General features: G+C 47.6%; 1 protein-coding gene across 3 annotated transcripts in view; it reads left to right on the plus strand.

The window, feature by feature from the left end:
• The window catches only part of CSTPP1 (centriolar satellite-associated tubulin polyglutamylase complex regulator 1), a 142456-nt gene that overhangs the window by 120716 nt on the left and 3953 nt on the right, over positions 1-17787 (plus strand). The window contains exons 5-9 of one of the 3 annotated variants that reach the window (XM_039868963.1): positions 10896-10981; positions 12764-12959; positions 13622-13731; positions 16111-16174; positions 16440-17171. In XM_039868963.1, coding sequence (XP_039724897.1) covers positions 10896-10981; positions 12764-12959; positions 13622-13731; positions 16111-16174; positions 16440-16614 — 631 coding nt within the window. In that variant the 3' untranslated portion in view covers positions 16615-17171. Of the gene's footprint in view, positions 1-10895; positions 10982-12763; positions 12960-13621; positions 13732-16110; positions 16175-16439; positions 17172-17787 lie in introns of those variants that run through there. The other 2 variants (XM_039868981.1, XM_039868972.1) reach the window with 2 other exon arrangements.

The following is a 17787-nucleotide window of genomic DNA, read 5'->3' on the forward strand; positions in this document are numbered from 1 at the left end:
GGCTCCCTTTACTCAGGGCTCTGAGGTCTGGGGACAGACTGCGGAAGGAGGCTCCAGCGTGTGATGATGTGTGCATAAAAGAATGTAATCCACAAGCAACTGTCCTCCAAAGCCTGTTCAGGGGCATGGCATCTCTGCATGCGCCTGACATGTGGTGCAAGCACCGTTGCCAGGCTCTGGGGCAGCAGGTGTGAGCTGCAAACACAGGAAAGGAAAGAACAAACTCCATGACAGTGCCCAGCCAGAGCTCCTCCCCACGTCTCACAGTCCTGCAGCAGTGGGAGTCGTTAAGTAATTTTATCCCCAGATGATCACCATAGCATCTCTGTCTCCATCCTTCATGGACTGGGAGGCTTTCCTGGTGCTTCAGACCATGCTTTTAGAGCCAGACTTATTTTTTCTTGTTGTTTTTGTTATTATCTTTTTTTTATTGACGTATAATTGACATAGGACATTATAGTAGTTTCAAGTATACAACATCGTATTTGTATATATTTACAAAAGGATCACCACAATAAGTCCAGTTAACATCTGTCACCATAAACGATTATAAAATTGTTTTATGATGAGAACTTTTATGATCTACTCTCTTAGCAACTTTCACTGTTTTCCATAGTGGCTGTAAGAGCCAAACTTCTTGAGTTCAAATCCTGGTTCATGATTTATTAGCTTTTGCCCTTGGGAAAGTTATTTAATTTCTCTGAGCCTCAGTTTCCTCATTTGTAAAAGGGGACTAATAAGAGTTGAAATAATTGAAGAAGTATGTAACGTGTTTAAAATAATGCCTGGCACAGAGTAAACTTTCAACATTAGAAGTAATGGTATTCACCGTGACCTGTAAGAGCACAGGTGTCATAGGGTTAAAAAGATCTGTGTGTATATGCCACTTGGAGGACCTTGAGGAGCTCAACTTCACCAAGCCCTGTTTCCCTATCTGTAAAATGACGATAATAATAATATTTAACTCAAAGGGTGGTTGTAAGATTTGAACAAAAAAAATATGTAAATTGCTTAGCATGTTGTAGACAGTCAATAAATAATTTCTTGCTGTTAAAATAATGTTGGCATTATTATTATAAGATTTTTAAAAAATAAATAAGAAGTTCCTGGATTTCCTGAGGCAGCGCTTTCTGGCCTTTTTCCACTTCACAATGCTGACACTCAGAAAATAATATATAACAAAAAGAGTCAAGACAAGACTGCCTGTGATTAGCCTGCAGGCTCTGGCTTCCTCCCAGCTGGGCCAAGGGGACCATCACACCTGTAACCCATTCAAGGCCCAAGTGACACAGGACTGAGAAGCTCTATTCCAAGGGTGAATATTTAAAACAGTGCATCAGAATCACCTGCAGGGTTTATTAAACCATGGACTTAACTCATTTCTCCCTTACTGAAGGCCTGATTCCCTAGTTAGTAATATGTTTCATAGGAAAAGCTCCTTTATTATGGTTATATGCTGAATATGCTTCAAAAGCACATAAACGCCTAAAGAATCTAATTTTAGACATAGCAACTCACCCCCATGAAGAGAGTCACTTTTTAGCTGGTCTCTGTTTCATGAAGCCAGGATAGCCTAAGGGTGAAGGACTCGGGTCCAGGAGCTAGAGACCACCGGATTCAAATTCCAGTTCCTTCACTTACTGGCTCGTGATACTGAGCAACTTCTCTAAGCCTCAGTTTCTTCATCTGTAAAATGGAAATAATAATAGCACCTGCCTCATAGAGTTGTTTTGGGGATTTAATGAGATAATGCATGTAAAATACCTGTCACAGAGCCCTAAAAAATTTTGCATATTTTTAAAAATTATAATTAGTGAATGGAGAGTGTGTTTCATTTCTGTATTCATTTTTCAAACATTTACTACGCATTTCCTATCTGACAGACCTCATGCCATTCGCTGAGGATACAGCTTTATGCTTTCTTGGTGTCTTTCTTTCTTTATGCCTCTCCCTTGCAGTATCTTCCTGCATAGATATCCTCCCTGGATCTGACTTTGCCATCTAATAGTATCACTGTGGCCCGAAAAGGTCTTTCTCTAAAACAGACTATCCTTTCCTTTCCCATTCTTCCATTCACCAAATATTTATTGCGTGCCTGTTACGTGCCAGTCATCGTGCTTGTGGAGAGGCTATGACAGCCAGCAAAACAAATGTGCTACCCTCAGGGAACTTACAGCCTGATAGAGCAGCAGACATTATGAAATAAATGACGCGCTATAGGAACATGTAAAGGGAGACCCAGGCTAACCTAGGGAATCATGAAAGGCTTTTCCATGAGGAAGAGATGTTGAATTAGGGACCTGAAGGATTAGTAATAGATGAACTTACCCTCTCAGCTATCAAGACTTATCACAAAGTCATGATAATTAAAATAGTATGTTACTAGAGTAAGGATAGACAAGTAGATCATACTCTACAGGCCAGTATGATCTGTGCATTTATAAAAACTTGATTTATAAAAAGGTAACGTTGCAGAGCAGTGAGAAAAGGGATGATTCAATAAGTAGTGGTAGGGCAATTGTTCACATAGGATAAAATACATCTCTACTTCGTACCATATTCAGAAGTCAGTTTCACATAGATTACAGACCTGTGTGAAATGCAAAGCTATAATACTCTTAAAAGAGAATAGAGAAAAATATTTTTATGGCTACAAGGTAGTTAAAGAGTTCTTAAATAATATGCAAAAAAACCCAAACCCAGTAGACAATATTGATAAACTTGACCACAAGCAAAATAGCATTCATTTAGTTAAATCATTGTTTCATTGATTGATCATTGTTTCATTTATTTATTCATTCATTGAGAGTGCCTGTTATGTTCCAGGCACTCTTCCAGTTGCTGAGGACAGAGCAGTGCACCAAACAAAATCCTTGCCCTCGTGGAGCTGACATTCTAGAGAAAGGAGAAATGTCAACTAGGAATCAAGAATTTCCTGATGGCAAATTGAACCCTGGCCACAGCAGTCAAAATGCTGAACTAGAAACCACTGGACTACCAAGCAATTAAGAATTTAAATCTTTATTCAACAAAAAATACCATAAACGAAGTTGAAAGACAAGCTAGAGACTAGAAGAGGACATTTGTTGTGTAAATAACTAACAACAGATTAGTCTGCAGAAGTTTGTAGTCTCAAGATTTTTTTTACAAATAACTCTCACAAATCAATAAGAAAATTATAAATAACGTCAGTAGAAAAATAATCCAAAGATGTGAACAGGTAATACACAGAAGAGAAAACTCTAATATCTAATAAATACATAGGCATATTTATGTACAAACTCACTAGTAATCATAGAAATGCTAATTGAGATGCTACCTCACACCCATCAAATTAGCAAAAACTTAAAATTCTGACAATACAAATATTGGTGAGGATGTAGAACAGTTTGAATTCTCATAAGTTGCTGGTGGGAGTATAAATTGATGTAATCGCTTTGAAACAATGGGGGCAAATCTTAAAAAGTTCAAGTGTACCTGGTTGTAAGGAAACGTGCAGCACTGCTTGTAACAGCTGCCATCGGAACAATCTATGTCCCCTTCAGTAGAAAGGATAGAGTGTGGTACCTTCATAGAGTGGAATTCTATACAGTAACTAAAATGAATACAGGGACATACATATGCATCAACATTGATAATATCAAGTTATGGAATGATACCTAGAGTTTGAAAATAAGCAAAAAAAAAAAAAAGCTACATAATGTTTTAAGAATATAGGCATTTGTATGAGTTAATATAGTATAAAAATATGCAGAGGGATGCTAAGCCACCATGTTTCAGAAATGAATGCAAAACCCCCAAGTTTCAGTGGTGGTCTCTGAGGAAGAGGGTAGAGGAAGGGATGAGGGAGGGGTACACAGGTGGCTTGAGTGGTGTATGTAATATTTTACAAAGCTTTTAAAAATTGAAGCAAGGATGGCAAAGGGTTAAGGTTCGATAAAGTTAGCTAGTAGGTACACAGTTGTTATGTTATTCTCTGTAATTTTCTAATTTAAATATTTCTTTTCAAACAAAAAAGATGGGAGTGGTAGAGAGTGGTGAGAGGGGAAAGCAATCTAGGGGAAGTAAACAGCCTGGAGGAAGACAGGCCATCACCAGTGATGACCCAGAGGAACTTCGAGAAGCCAGTGGACCTGGAGTTTGAGGAGTTTGGGGCCATGCGTTGGATTCGGGTACAGGCATACCTCAGAGACATTATGGGTTCAGTTCCAGACCACACAATAAAGCGAGTATTGCATTGCATTAAAGCGAGTCGTAATCTTTTTGCTAGTGGAGGATCTTGCCTACAATTTGCAAAATAATGCAATATATATGAAGCACAATAAAGTGAAGTATGCCTGGATTTATCCCGAGGGCCTGGAGCAGTTCTCCCTGCTGTGAGGCTTCCTACCAGGACAGTGGGGTTTAAAAGGGCTGAGCAGGGTCCTTCAGCTGTCTGCAGGGAAGAAACAGCTCTGGGACTTAAGCTTTCAGCCTTCCTGGGGGCAGTTGCTATACACTGATAGCAAACACCAAGGGTGGGAGAAGGGACACCTGTCACCAGCAGGAAGGTGAGACCACTAGAGACTACAAAGCCCACTTTTTTTCTTGCCAAGTGCAGCCGCAAGTGGTCTCGGAACTGTAACAGAATCAGAGAGACCTGTGTTTGAATTACAGCTCTTTCACTTCTAGGTTGTACTCTTGGTCAAGTTTCTTAATCTCTCTGAACCTTTTTGTTCTCAGTAAAGGTTTTCACTGAGTTTACCTCACAGGATTAGTGTGAGAGGAAAACAAAATGACTGATATATAGTGCTGACAGAGGAAGCCCCTGATGAATGGCAACTGTCCTTGTCACCCACATTCTCTGGAGCAAGCTTCTCAGGCACTACAGGGCAGGCGGGGCTTGGGGTACCCTGGAGATGCAGGCTGGCGCCAGGGCAGAGCAGTGCCTGGACATCCCACATGGCTTTGACGGCCTGGACTTGTGGCAGCTTGTGCAGCATGACGGTGCCTCCAACCCAGTCCAGACGAGGGGCAGCCTTAACCAGGTGTCCCAGGAAGCCTTGACGACAGCCCTTTTCCTCCAACCTGGACAAGGTAGCCAGAGTGTGCTTCATTCTCACTCATGGCCCTGACGTTAAAACAGACTGTGAACCCAAACAGACTTGGGGACACACTTCAGCTGCACCCATGAAGGAGACTGGTCATGTGACTTCCCAAAAGACATGCAGTCATGGAAGGTGGCTCTTCTTTCAAGCTCTGGCTGAGTACCAGCCTCTCTCAAAAGTGGACGCGAAACAAGATAGCTTCCGCCTGAGATCCTCTGCCTGGTGGGTGCTGGCAGCACCTCCTTCCTCTGAGATTGATTATATATATATATACATATACATATACATATACATATACATATACATATACACATATATACACATATGTATATATGTGCAGAGGGATATGCAGAGGGATGCTATGTATATATGTGTATATATGTATATATGTATATGTATATGTGTATATATATATACACACACATATATATTTTTTCCTTTTTGCTATTTTGAGCTCTTCCGGCATCTTAAACCAGCTAAAATACAATTATTGATAGCAATTAACATTTATTTTGGTACTTATTATACACTAATACATCATCATGTTGACTCTTCACAAGAATCCTGTGAAATAGGAACTATGATATCTCTTCTTTACAGATAAGGAAACTGAGGCCCAGAGAGAAAAAATAGCTTGCCCAGTGAGAGGTGGAGCTGGCATCTAATCCCAGGGCTGCAAAACCCAGAACTGCAGGAAAACGGGGACAGCTTGTGCCACTAGACCAGGAACACTGACCCTTGGGGCAGATAGGAAACTGGCAAGTCAGTAGGTTCAGACTGGAAGCTGTTGCTTCCTTGGCACCCGCCGAACCCCCAGCCAACCAGCGCATCCAGCTGTTGGAGGTCAGCAAGGGAGGGATAGAACCGCCAGCCCCTCGGGATTAGCACAGACCCTGCCAAGTGCTATTTGTCCATTCCAGTCGCCTGCGCTAGACTCCACCCTTCACATGGTTCTGCTCGGAGCCAGCCTGAACTCGAGTGCCTTCGCCTCTTCTCCAGAGTCCCTCTGTCTGGCCCAGAGGCGCGGCCTGCAAGGATCCTTCCACAACCCAAGAGATTTGTACAGACTCTTGTTGGCAGCAGCTCTCAGTTGGCTCCACTTCAAAGCGGGGACGGCCCGGCTCCTCCAGGTGTCAGAAGCAGCTGGCACATTAGCAGAAGGCCTCTGGCAGGAAGGGGTGTTGAGCCAGCTGCCATCAACTGGAAAACGGCACATACGCACATACGGGTGACTTTGTCTCCAAGAGCTTCCTCCTTGAGGCCTCCGGGGGTGGTGACAAGTTTGAGTTCAGGGGGAAGGAGCTGTCTGCGGGAGGTAGGGGCTACAACCTGGAGTTGTCTGTCACCAAAGGCAAAGGCAGACCTCTAAGCCTCCTGCCTGCCTTCTCCCACAGTTCTGCCGAGATTCCAGTGCCAGGTGCCGGATCTCTCATGGGGCAGAATGTGAGTGTGGAGATGGACAGTACAGCACATGATGCTGCTCAAAGCACTTTTGTATAAGTCTTTCAGACTTTTCTGCCATCACAGTCCTCCAAACAGCCAACTTTTCCCCCACCAGAACCAGCACTACCAGGAGATACTGTTCTGTCTGCACTTGGGACAACACTGTCAGCTGGAAGAAGCTTCTTTTGGGAAATACAAGCCTTCAGGCTTCTGATTGAATTTCTGCAGCAACAGAAAGCTCACTCCTTCATAAAGCAGCCACTATCTCAGAGCTGAGCAACTTGAAAAAGTCTTGTAGAGCCAAACTCTAGACCCTTGTGACATCTTTCTCAGAGGCGGCCTTCAAAAGTCGGGTCTCAGCCCTCATTTCCTCCTTAGTCTTCTCTTCTAAGCTGAAGGGTCTAAATGCGGTCATTTGTTGCATATCATGGTCTGAAGACTCTGCCACTCTGACTCCTCATTCTGTGCCTCTGGTTTATCCCTCTTAAATGAACTGCCAGAGCTGAAGTAGTATCCAGAGGTCACCCGGCCAGGAGAATGGAAAGGGTACTGTGGCTTCTCTTATTCATTTAGTCATGCTTCCCTTCATTCAGCAAATATTTACTGAGTGACTGCTATGTGCCCTGCACTATGCTGGACCCTGGAGTCGAATAACGAGCAGAGAGACAGAGGTGTCACTTGGTGGATCTTATGGTCCAGGGTCAAAGACAGACATGAACAGTATGAGGAGGTGGCAGAGAACCGTGGAAGCCAGCAGCAGGGAGGCCTACCCTAGTCTGGGGTAGGGAAGACTTCCCAGAGAGGTGCTGTGTAGGCTACAACCTGAGGAATTAGCATCAGGTAGGCGAGGCGAGGGGCATGGAAGGCGGGGAGCGTTAAGAGTTAGAGTCACTGGCTTGTCTAGAGGGCCCGGGGAAGGAGGGAGCATAGGGCAGAACTGAAGGGTAGTGTGGTGGAACGTAGTGAGGGCTGCTTCCTGTGACCTCCAGGAGTCTAGAGAGGAGAGAAGAGGCAGAGGGCGGAACGTGTGGGTGAGAACGGGGCCTCTGTTCTCAGGGCAATGGGAAGCCCGTGAAGGGTTTTACACAGAGTTGTAGAGCGGTCAGATTCTCTCATTTTAAAAAAGACCTTTCTGGCCCCAATATGGATACTCAATTAGAAGGAGGCAGGAGTGGTTGCAGGAAACTGGTTAGGTCACCCAGTTGTGACCTAACCTGGACCCTGGAGTTGAATAACGAGCAGAGAGACAGAGGTGTCACCTGATGGATCTTATAGTCCAGGGTCAAAGACAGACATGAACAGTATGAGGAGCTGGCAGAGAACCGTGGAAAAAGGAAAAGAGGGTGGAGGTGGGTGTCGGATGGTGGCTGTGGAAGTGGAAAGAAGTAGGTGAGCTCAAGGGACATGTCAGGGGTGGGGCCGATAGGACTTGGTGAGTGACTGATGTGGGTGGGCAAGGGAGGGAGTTTCCAGGATGTCAGGAGGACTCCCAGGTTTCTAGCTGAGCGGGGTGGTGGGTGGTATTGCCGTTAATGAAAGCTGAGATCCAGTTGGCTTTCCTGGCAGCCAGTCTCACTGGTTACAATCAAGAAAACCCCTCATTCCTTTTCACACGTACTGCTGGGACCCAGCCATATGTCCCATAGAAAGAAAACCCCTGCCACTCTCTGCCTCCCCCAGCTAGCCTGCTGGTCCCACCTGACTGGTATAGGGTTCAGCCCACCAAGGAGCAGGGTCAAGACCAGAGCACACACAGCTGCCCGGCTCCGCAGAGGCTGCCGCCCTTGCACCGACGGGTCTCCTGCCCTCTGCCGGCTGTGCGCTCGTTCTTCCCCCGCTGATGTTCGCAGTCAAGAATGGCCCAGGACAGAAAGCTGCAGGCCGGCTCCGAGGCTGGCAGGGCGGACCCTGTCTGCAGCTTCCAGCCTGGCTGTGGCTGAGAGAGGAGGATGCTTACAGCAGTTGTCCTCGAAGCCCTGGTGTGGCAGGGCTTGTTTCGGGAGCATGTTGGTCAGCAAGAATGACCACTTCTGCCGTTAAACAGTGGTGATGGTTGCACAACTTTGCGAATATACTGAAAAACAATATATGCTTTTAAAAGGTGAATTTTATGGTATTTAAATTGTACTGCGATATAAATAGATGAATAGGTAAGGTAAGAAATAGTAAATGGAGGTAACTGCTATAAACAGGAGCGCTGGGTCCAGGTTGATGATAAACAAGAGAAGCCAAGTAACAGCTTCAAAGGCTTTGGCTCCCCTTCGTGGTTTCCTGCTTAGGGATGTTCTCAGCCTAGCGCTCTTCCTTAGTAATTAACTTCAGGCCATTCGGGTTCTTAGCTGTCCTGGGAGTAGGGCGGGAAGGAAAGGTCACTGGCCTCTCTCCTCTGGGGACTTATCCTTCTCTGCTGAGCCTGGGACAGAAAAGCTTTGGGGTGCTGGTGGCTCTTCCTTCCTGAGCACTCTTGGAGCTCACTCTTCCTAAGAAGTTTGGGTGTCTTTGCTAACCCGGGCCCACCTTACTTGCCCTTAATCTCTACATCTCTCGTCTCTCCCTCTGCATCCAGATAGGGCTTTGTGCCCACTCTTATCCTTTTTGCTTGCCTGTGTTCTCCTCAGGATATGAGAAATCGGGGTGACTACTTGGCTCTGCTCTTGGTCCCACAAGCCACTGATAGAGGGACCAGGGCGCCCTCCTGTGGCCATAAGCAACATTGCTTCTTTCCACCCTCTGGCCTCGAATATATTTATTTTCCAGCTAGAATTTTAATGTTTGAGTCTATTAGTTGGGGCAGTTTTTTAATTCCCCAAGAGATATATGAGGAACAGTTAGGCCATAGGCATAGGTGAAAAGAAAGAAGATGGATTAGCCACAGAAACTAAGAAAGAAATGTTAGCGTTCATGCTCTATTTTTATTTTTGAAATAGTCAGTGCGACCTAATGGAAAGTATATGGCCTGTGGTTCAGGCAAACTCACCAGCTGTGTAATGTAAGCGAGTTAACGTCTCTGAGACATAGTCTCGTCACCTATAAAGTGGGAATAATAACAAGACCTACCTCATAGGATTGTTGTGGGGTAAAATTTAATTAATGTAGGTTAAATACCTTGTACAGTGCCTGCCATGAAGCTGAGATACCTATTTCTACTGTTATCATTGTACAACTAAAGACTAGATATAGGAATCATTTTCGCTTTTCCAGGGAGATCAGAAACCAGGGCCAGCTGCCTTGCAAAATTCCAGAGGCCCCGCTCCCATTATATTCTCTCTAAAGCCCCTTCCCCAGAGGTGGGCAGTGTTGGCTCTCTCTGGAGCTGATGCAGTTGCCAGTTTGGGGACCCTCTGACATGGATGGGGAGGTAGAGAGATTTAGAAAACTACACAGGAGAGCAAAGTAAAACAATTTTTAAAAGTAAAGATAAAGCCAGAAGGACAGCCAGAAACAGATTGGGGGCCCAGCTCCCCTTCAGTAGATGAGTTTGGCACCCTGCTTGGCACGGGGTGGAGCCCAGCAGGTGCTCATTTCTTTGCCTTCCTGTCCTCTCTCCGATGTGGCAATGAGCAGAGTATGAATATGGCCTCGGTCTGATCCCTTTCATAGTCGTGGTTTTTTTCCTGCGAGGTGGATGCGCAGTTGGAGGTATGAGAGAAAAGAAAAACCAGGAGGTGGTCAACTTATGAGTGGACAGCAGGGAGGAGCAGTGGCCACCACAATGTCCCAAGATGGGGTGTGTTCTTTGACCCTCTCCAGTGCAGAGTCTCCAAAGCTCCTTACACTTGTCCGCCATCTGTGTCCCAGGATGGAGGTGCCTGTAGCTCTTCTGGCCCTTGGTAGCTTATTAAAACTCAGTACCACTTGCCAAGACTCCCTTAAAACTCTTGGCTGTTCTTTTTGCCTTTTCTGATCAGCGGTATTTATTCTGAACTAAATGGTCCTCACTACAAGATGAAAGGATTTACAGCTTAAGTATATGAAGAGAAATCTTGGCTGCATTACAATTGCACCCTCTCCTTGCCGCCCACCCCCACTCCTCCCTCATGTTCCATCCACTGGCTGGTGCCACAGAGACCGAACTGGAGCCTGCCCTTGGTAATGGGTCAGCTCAGTTTGGTTGCAGAGCCCAGCTGATGGAGAAGTGAGGTGACTGGGAAGAACCTGTTTTGGGGGAGCCATCTCCCGATGTCTTGCTGCCCTAAGGAAGACTAGAGCCCCAAGAATGGCTCACTCACATGCTTTTCACCCCCCTCTCTTCATGCCACACACACACACACACACACACACACACACACACACACAATACCACACACAATAATAATATCACATTCTCACTCTCACCCCTCTCACATTTTTCTCTTTCCCCCTCAGGATCGTGCTGATGGATGATGCCATGGACTGCTTGATGTCTTTTTCAGATTTCCTTTTTGCTTTTCAGATCCAGTTTTACTACTCAGGTGAGAGTCTTCCGGGGCCCCACGTGGCTCCCGTGAGACCATATCTCCCTCTCCTACCCTGGGCCCTTTCCATCTGTGGGCCTGGCACACACATTTCTCTCCCGTGCTTCCGCCGGTGGTGTGCTTCACTGTGGGTCACTAACTGGATGTCTAGATCTCGTCGCTGGTGATCACAAGATTCAATCTGCAGAGCCTACACCCTCAGCCTCCTCAAGACATGGAAAACCACAGCGTTTCCAGCCAGCAGTGCAACAAATCAGTTTGAATGTTCATGACAGTAACAACAACAACACCACACACCACTGTAATGATACCTAAATTCACTATTTACCGAAAACTTACTGTGTGCCAGGCTTAGCACTGATGATTTTAATCCTTACAACAGCCCTAAGAGGTAGGTCCTTTAAGAGAGAAGCTTATAGAGGTAAGCAGCCAAAGTCGCTGAGCTGGTAGGTGGCAAAGCCCAAACTTGAACAGAGGACTCGCTCCCAAGCCAGGGCTCTCAGGCGCTCTGCGGCGTTACTGCCATCGGCACGCTCTCCCTTGGCCCTGATGCGTGTGTGGGCGCACGTCTTCCACCCACACAGCTTTAAATAAGCACACACCAGTCCTATCTCACAGTCCCGGCCTGCTCCCCACTACACACCAACTGTGCCCTTAAACCCTTTCTGGGATCAGGTGGATTAAAAATAGATGAATAAATACAAATGTGCAGCAGCTCACACACAGCAACATCGAACGGAATGTTGGGTTTAGAAATTGCTGACTCTGTCCATAAACAAACTTATTTAAAATGGCTCTTCCAGTAAACAGAAGGCTGTCCTTGGAGCCTGCACGTGGCCTTCCTGCCAATCAGTGGCCCCAGCCAGCCCTGGCCTCAGGTGCCGCATTCTGTGTCCTTGATGGCAGTCCAAGGGCCTGGTCAGGCAGGGGCTGGAGCCTGGGGTCTCCTTACCTATTCTTAACAGCTCCAGGCTTTTATCTCCCATTTCTCTAAAGCTCTTGGGCCCTAGAGAAGGAGCAGCCATGTTTGTTTGGGAGAACCTTCTCCCCTCGCTGCTTCCTGGGCCTCCTCTCATTGATCCCAGGACAAGGCAGCAGCATTGGGCCCCAAGCATCACGACCGCACAGCAGTGTGTCAGTCAGCGGTGAGATGGGCCTTAAGTCACTGCTTACTAACAGTGGCTCTACTACTAAACTTTGAAAATGATTTTAAATGTTTAATAAATTAGCAGCTTGCAGCTTCCTGTTCCACACTGGTATTCCAGCATGCATTCTTGAGTCACAGAGGCAGGTGGCCTCACAGGATGGGGCTTACCAGTGCGAGCGTGCACATCTTCACTCTTCTAAAAAATACTTACAGTCATTTAATATGTGCCAGGCCCAGTGCCAGGTGCTGGGGCAGGCAGGTTGACGAGGCATGCGCCTGCCTTTATACAAGGATCTTCCATTCCAGCAGGGAGACAGAGTAAACAAATAATTACCCAGGAAATTCATCATCGAGTAAGTGCTACAAAGAAGTACAGGGTGCTGTGAAAGTCTGTAATGGGAGATCTCACCTGGTCTAGGAATAAATGCCCAGAGGAAGGGACATTTGAGCTAAAGCGCATGTCATTGTCGTGAGTGCAGTCACACGAGGTTAAGGATTTCAGCTCCCAGGACACCATGCACTGAGCACTGATGCTGGTGTGGAGCTGAGCTAACAGAGAAGGGAAGACACAATGAAGGGATAAAGTATGTCCTCTCTGTCTGACCTGTGCCCCCTCCATCCGTGGTACCCAGAATTCCTGGAGAGTGTGGCTGCCATCTATCAGGACCTACTGTCAGGCAAGAACCCCAAGACGGTGATTGTGCCAACGTCATCCAGCGGGCAGCACCGCCAGCGGCCTGCCTTGTGTGAAGCCAGCATGCTAGAGGGAGTCGAGGCATCACTGTTCTCCCAGTGCCTAGAGAACTTGTGTGACCGGCACAAGTACAGGTGAGAAATGGGCACCTAGACCCCACTTTGTGGCCGGGGCTGCTCACCCTGGAACACATCTCTAGCAGGATGTTCTGATTGGTCCAGGGCTTCTAGGGCCCTTGATGGTCATAGTATAAATCAGAACAGTGCCATCTGCCCCTGGACCAGGCTGCTGACTGAAAGGCTCCCCAGCTGGCTCACTTAGGGAAGATTGCTTTCATTTGGGCAAGACCAGCTGTAGATGACCAGCTTGGCCCCTTCTTCCCTGGAGATCGATTGGCCTTGACTTTTTAGAGAGAAGGGAAAAAAACATGGACTGTACAAAAATTCACTCCACAGAGAGGGAGGTTTAGCTGTCCTGTGTGGCACAAAATCCCTTTAGGGACAGAGTTGCCAGTTTGGGTTTCTTCCAAGAAGAGGCTGTCACCTATTGCCAATTCCCCATCCCCTTCCTCCTACTTCCCCCTAGTGAAAGCACCAATTGGCGAACATGCCAGCCCTTTATGTCCATTGTCAAGGCCTTGCTCCTGGACATGTGCCATACTCCCCCAGGGTCTTAGGGCCCCAGGGCAGGCAGGCCCCTCCTCTTGGCTTTGGGCATCCTCCTAAGCCTGAAGGTATGGACAAGATGGCATTCCGCCTTGCTAGTCTTTGACTCTGGCATGTATTCTCTCTTCTAGCTGCCCACCTCCAGCACTTGTCAAAGAGGTCCTAAGCAACGTTCAGAGACTGACCTTCTATGGATTCCTTGTGGCTCTCTCCAAGCATCACGGAATCAACCAAGCCTTGGGTAAGCCAGAGCTGGCTGTGGCCAGCCTTTCCGGGCCCACAATACAAAGCCACGTAGGAGCTAGCCTCTATTGGCAGGCTGGTCCCTTGAGGAGAGGGTATTACCATCTCTGCCTTGACTTCCCAGGGCCAGACTCCAAGGCCTAGGGACGAGACAGTGCCCTCTTAGGCCTCTCACGCTCCCATGGTAAGGGACTGTTTTCCCTGCCCGAGGCCCTGCCCCAACATGAAGGCGCTTCTCCATGGCAGAGGCATGCCCAGCCCCTCCCCATAGAATCCCCAGTTCTGCTGCGGGGAGTGGCCTACAGGTTGGGCAGACACAGGGCTATTTATTCAGGGGCTTTGGAGATTAAATATCAAAGAGACCTGAATCCCATTTGTAAACAGGGCAGAGGTGTATCTGGGGAGGCCTTTTTCCCAACTGGGAAAAAAAATCTGACTAATCTAAAAGGGAGCAAAATGGGAGGCGGGGTTGGAAGGCCTGCACTGGCCCAGTTTTTTCTGTTCATTGTTTAATTCTCACTGGTTGGCCTCACCCCCCAATTCCCCTCCCACACCCATGGCTCTTCTAGGAGAAGAGTCACCAGGCCACCATCCAGTGGAGCCTGAGGGGTTTCTTATTTGTCCCCCCTCAAGTGGTATCCGGGTGTGCTTAGAATCTCCGGTTCCTGAGTCTCAAAGAAGAGAAATACATCATTCTCCTCCCTTTGCCAGTTGAGGGAATGGGGTAAAGGGAAGAAAATTTAACACTCATTAAATGCCAGTCACAGTAGGCCAAGTACTAGGCTAGATGCTTTAGCTCTTACATGATGTAGAGCCTCTTGGGGTGCTCTGGGGTACACAGGAACACACGCCCCAGCAGGACTGACTGGGGGTCCACTCTGGCATTATGCCACCTGGCAGCCTAGTTACTCTCATTTAGTGCTTGAGGCCTGTACAGGTCTGGGGACCCCTCAACCAAGTGAGGTTGGTAGCCAAGGTCACCAGATGGAAAACTAGAAAGGAGGCAAATAGGAGTCAGAAGAGCAAAGGGGTGGCAGGTGGGGATTTGCTTAGGTTTTCCTTCATACTCCTAGGTAACTGACCATCCTCCCTTCCTTTCCTCCAATCACAGCCATTAGGAAGAAAAGGAAAAGCTAATTAGCATCTGAGTCACAGCCTGCACTAACCACTTGCCCTCACTTTTTCTAAGCCCTTTAAAAAGGACAATCATTCAGCTACCTTTACAGAGCACTAATTCTGGGTAGAGTGGGAGAGAAAAAGCAGCATATGGTCTCTGCCCTCCGGTGTATGAAAGAGAGATCTGGAGATACTCTGGCTGCAGCCAGTTGTCAGCCATATGTGGACAGTGGTTGTCCTCTTCCCTTAGTCCACAAGGCACCCCACTAACAGCACGAAATGAGAGGGTTCCATGGAACACAGCTTGAAAACCACTGACTTAGAGCAAAAGGGACCAGGAGGCATCATCTGAAAAAGTTTTGGAGAGGTCGGGGATTAAACTAGAGCCCAATGGGTAATATTAAGAGTGAGGCTTTCTAGAGACCAACACTGTTAGTCACCAGAACTAGGTTCTGACCACCAGAGCGCTCCTTTCCCTTGGCAACTGGCTGGTGAGAATCTTTGTCTCTGCAAACTTCAGCTCCACCTTCCCGCCCACTGTTAACAGCTTCCAAGAGCGCCCAAGACTGTCCTTTCACTTTTCCCCAATATCAAAGAATTAATTCCCTTAGTTTAGAGCTGAGGAAACCCGCTCAGAGAGAGATGGGACAGCTCTTCTCCTGGTGGCTTCTGGCCATGCAGAGTTTGTTCTGCCTCTGACCCAGCCTTCTCTTTTTACCCCAAAGACCCTCCCTGGAGGAGCTGAGGCAGCATTTTTTACCATTGTCTTCAAAGTGGGGTCACTCTGTTTTAGGGGCACAAATCTGGGTAATTTCTGGTCTTTGTCATTAGCCTGGGCCATATCCTGTATCTCTGGCATCTTTTCAGCCCAGTACTGGGGCCTCAAGGAAGGACTCAACCCCAACACCAGCTCACAACCCACCATCTAGTCTTGGAAGGGGATCAACTTGTCTGTGCAGTGACCTTGAGGTTTGGGGATGTCTCCTTTGCTGTGGTCTCTGCCCCAAGTAAGGGAGGGCAGGCAGCGGGGTTATTAAATGTAATAAAAATTAAATGTATCCAGCAGTCCCCAAGACTCCCTGCCCCCACAGCAGTTCCCTTAAGAGCACTTCCCCATTTCTTATAAATCAGCCCTCCAAGGATCAGCAGAATAGGCAAACATGAGGGTGAGGGGCACGGAGGCATCTGCTGGGAGAAGGGATGACTGAAGCCGGGCTGAAGGACCCTCATAATAAGTTTTGTGCCCCCAATTACCTCTTAGGAGCTTTGCCTGACAAAGGGGACCTGATGCATGACCCAGCCATGGACGAGGAGCTGGAACGCTTGTAAGTGTCAGGTGGGACGATGCCACCCCCTTGTGGGGGCCAGACATGCCAGACATGGCAGTGCACCCTCACGGGTCACACAGTGCTCGTGCATAACACCCCACGTCAGTCAGGGAAGGGCTTGGGGGCCAGCAGAGGCCCGAGGTATCCCGAGCCCCTTGGGAATACAGCCCATGGTTTCATCTAAATGCACGCATGAGTGTGGAGGTCTTGGTCTCTGGACAGGAGGCACCTTGCTGCCCTCTGGGCTTCTTCCCTCCTTCAGGCTGGCCCAGATCCCAGGCCTGGTCAACTCAGTCACTGCCAGTCCAGAGGTCAGCTGCCTGCCTTCTCGGACCCCTCACCGGGCTGGCTTTTCCTGGAGACCCCTCCATCACGCCCGCAAAGTGGACACAGAGAGTGATGGCTCCACTGAAGAGACAGACGAGTCCGAGACTTGAGGAGTCTGAAGGGTCTCCTCAACACCACCCTGTACCCAGCTCCCACCCAGCCCTTGGGCTCCAGCCCAACCTCCTCTCCCAACCCTGTGCCATGCTGCCCTCTGCTGGTGAAAAGGCTGAATAACAGCTACCGCCCAAGACCTGCCAGAAGGGTTCTGATACCAGCCAACCCAAGCAGTGACCCAAGAAAGTTAACAACCTACTCTCCCTGTTCCTGTCAGCCTTTGCGCTTTAGTCAGGCCCCAAGCTGACAGCAGATTGAACCAAGACCACCGGGAAGGTAACTTGGCTTTAGCCGTTTGCTGGCAGTCCCCCACATAAAGTTCAGCTCCTCACAGCAACTCTGGAAAGCGGGAAGACCATGAATAGCCACATGGGGCCTTGCATGCTCAGGGGTGATACCAGTGCGAGTATTAGGAGGACGTAATCACAGTGGCCTTCTGCTGCAGGAATAGTCACTAGCCATGAAGGGTGGGCAAGTAGACAATCTCTTTCAAAAACTGCTTCGTCTCCTATTAGTTAAATGTGAAATGAATAAAGTCCCTTGTGTCTGGTAAGTGGTGAGTCTGAAGCCACTAGACTGAAGAGGGGGTGAAGGGAAGGGGCGAGTTTGGGTTTGGGGGGCCGAGTCCCAGCTCTTCTGGTGGGACTGGGAGGTGCAGGCCAGAGGAGCGCCCGTGCTGGAGACCTGCCTCAGATAATGAACAGGGCTTCCCTCCTGCACAGGACAGCAGCCTTTCAAAGAGGTTCTCACAGATGGAAGGGGTCTTCAGGAAACAAGCTCAGAGGGTTCAAGACCAGGCTCCCATAACTTTAACCCATTTCCCGTGTGCCCCGAGAATACTCGCCTGTAGCGCATGCAGCTGCAGCATTTATCTGGAGATAACTCACAGATTACAGTCCTAACCCTACCCCCAAAATTTGCCATGAAATACCTCACTTTTATTATTATTTTCACATCGCTCTAGTATATCAAGTTTTGGGAAACAAATGACATCATTCTATTTATAGCATTGTTTTTAGTAGTGATATTTCCATTTACAAAATATAGTAATTCTCGATTGCTGAAAATGTCAAATCCTAGAAATACGTAGCATTCCTATGCGTGATGACATCTGTTAGCCAGATTCATTTGATGAATCTAATTTACGTATACATTTGTTAAATTAGGAT

This window comes from Pteropus medius, unplaced genomic scaffold (genome assembly GCF_902729225.1).
Source record: "Pteropus medius unplaced genomic scaffold, Ma_sr-lr_union100, whole genome shotgun sequence".
NCBI lineage: Eukaryota > Metazoa > Chordata > Mammalia > Chiroptera > Pteropodidae > Pteropus > Pteropus medius.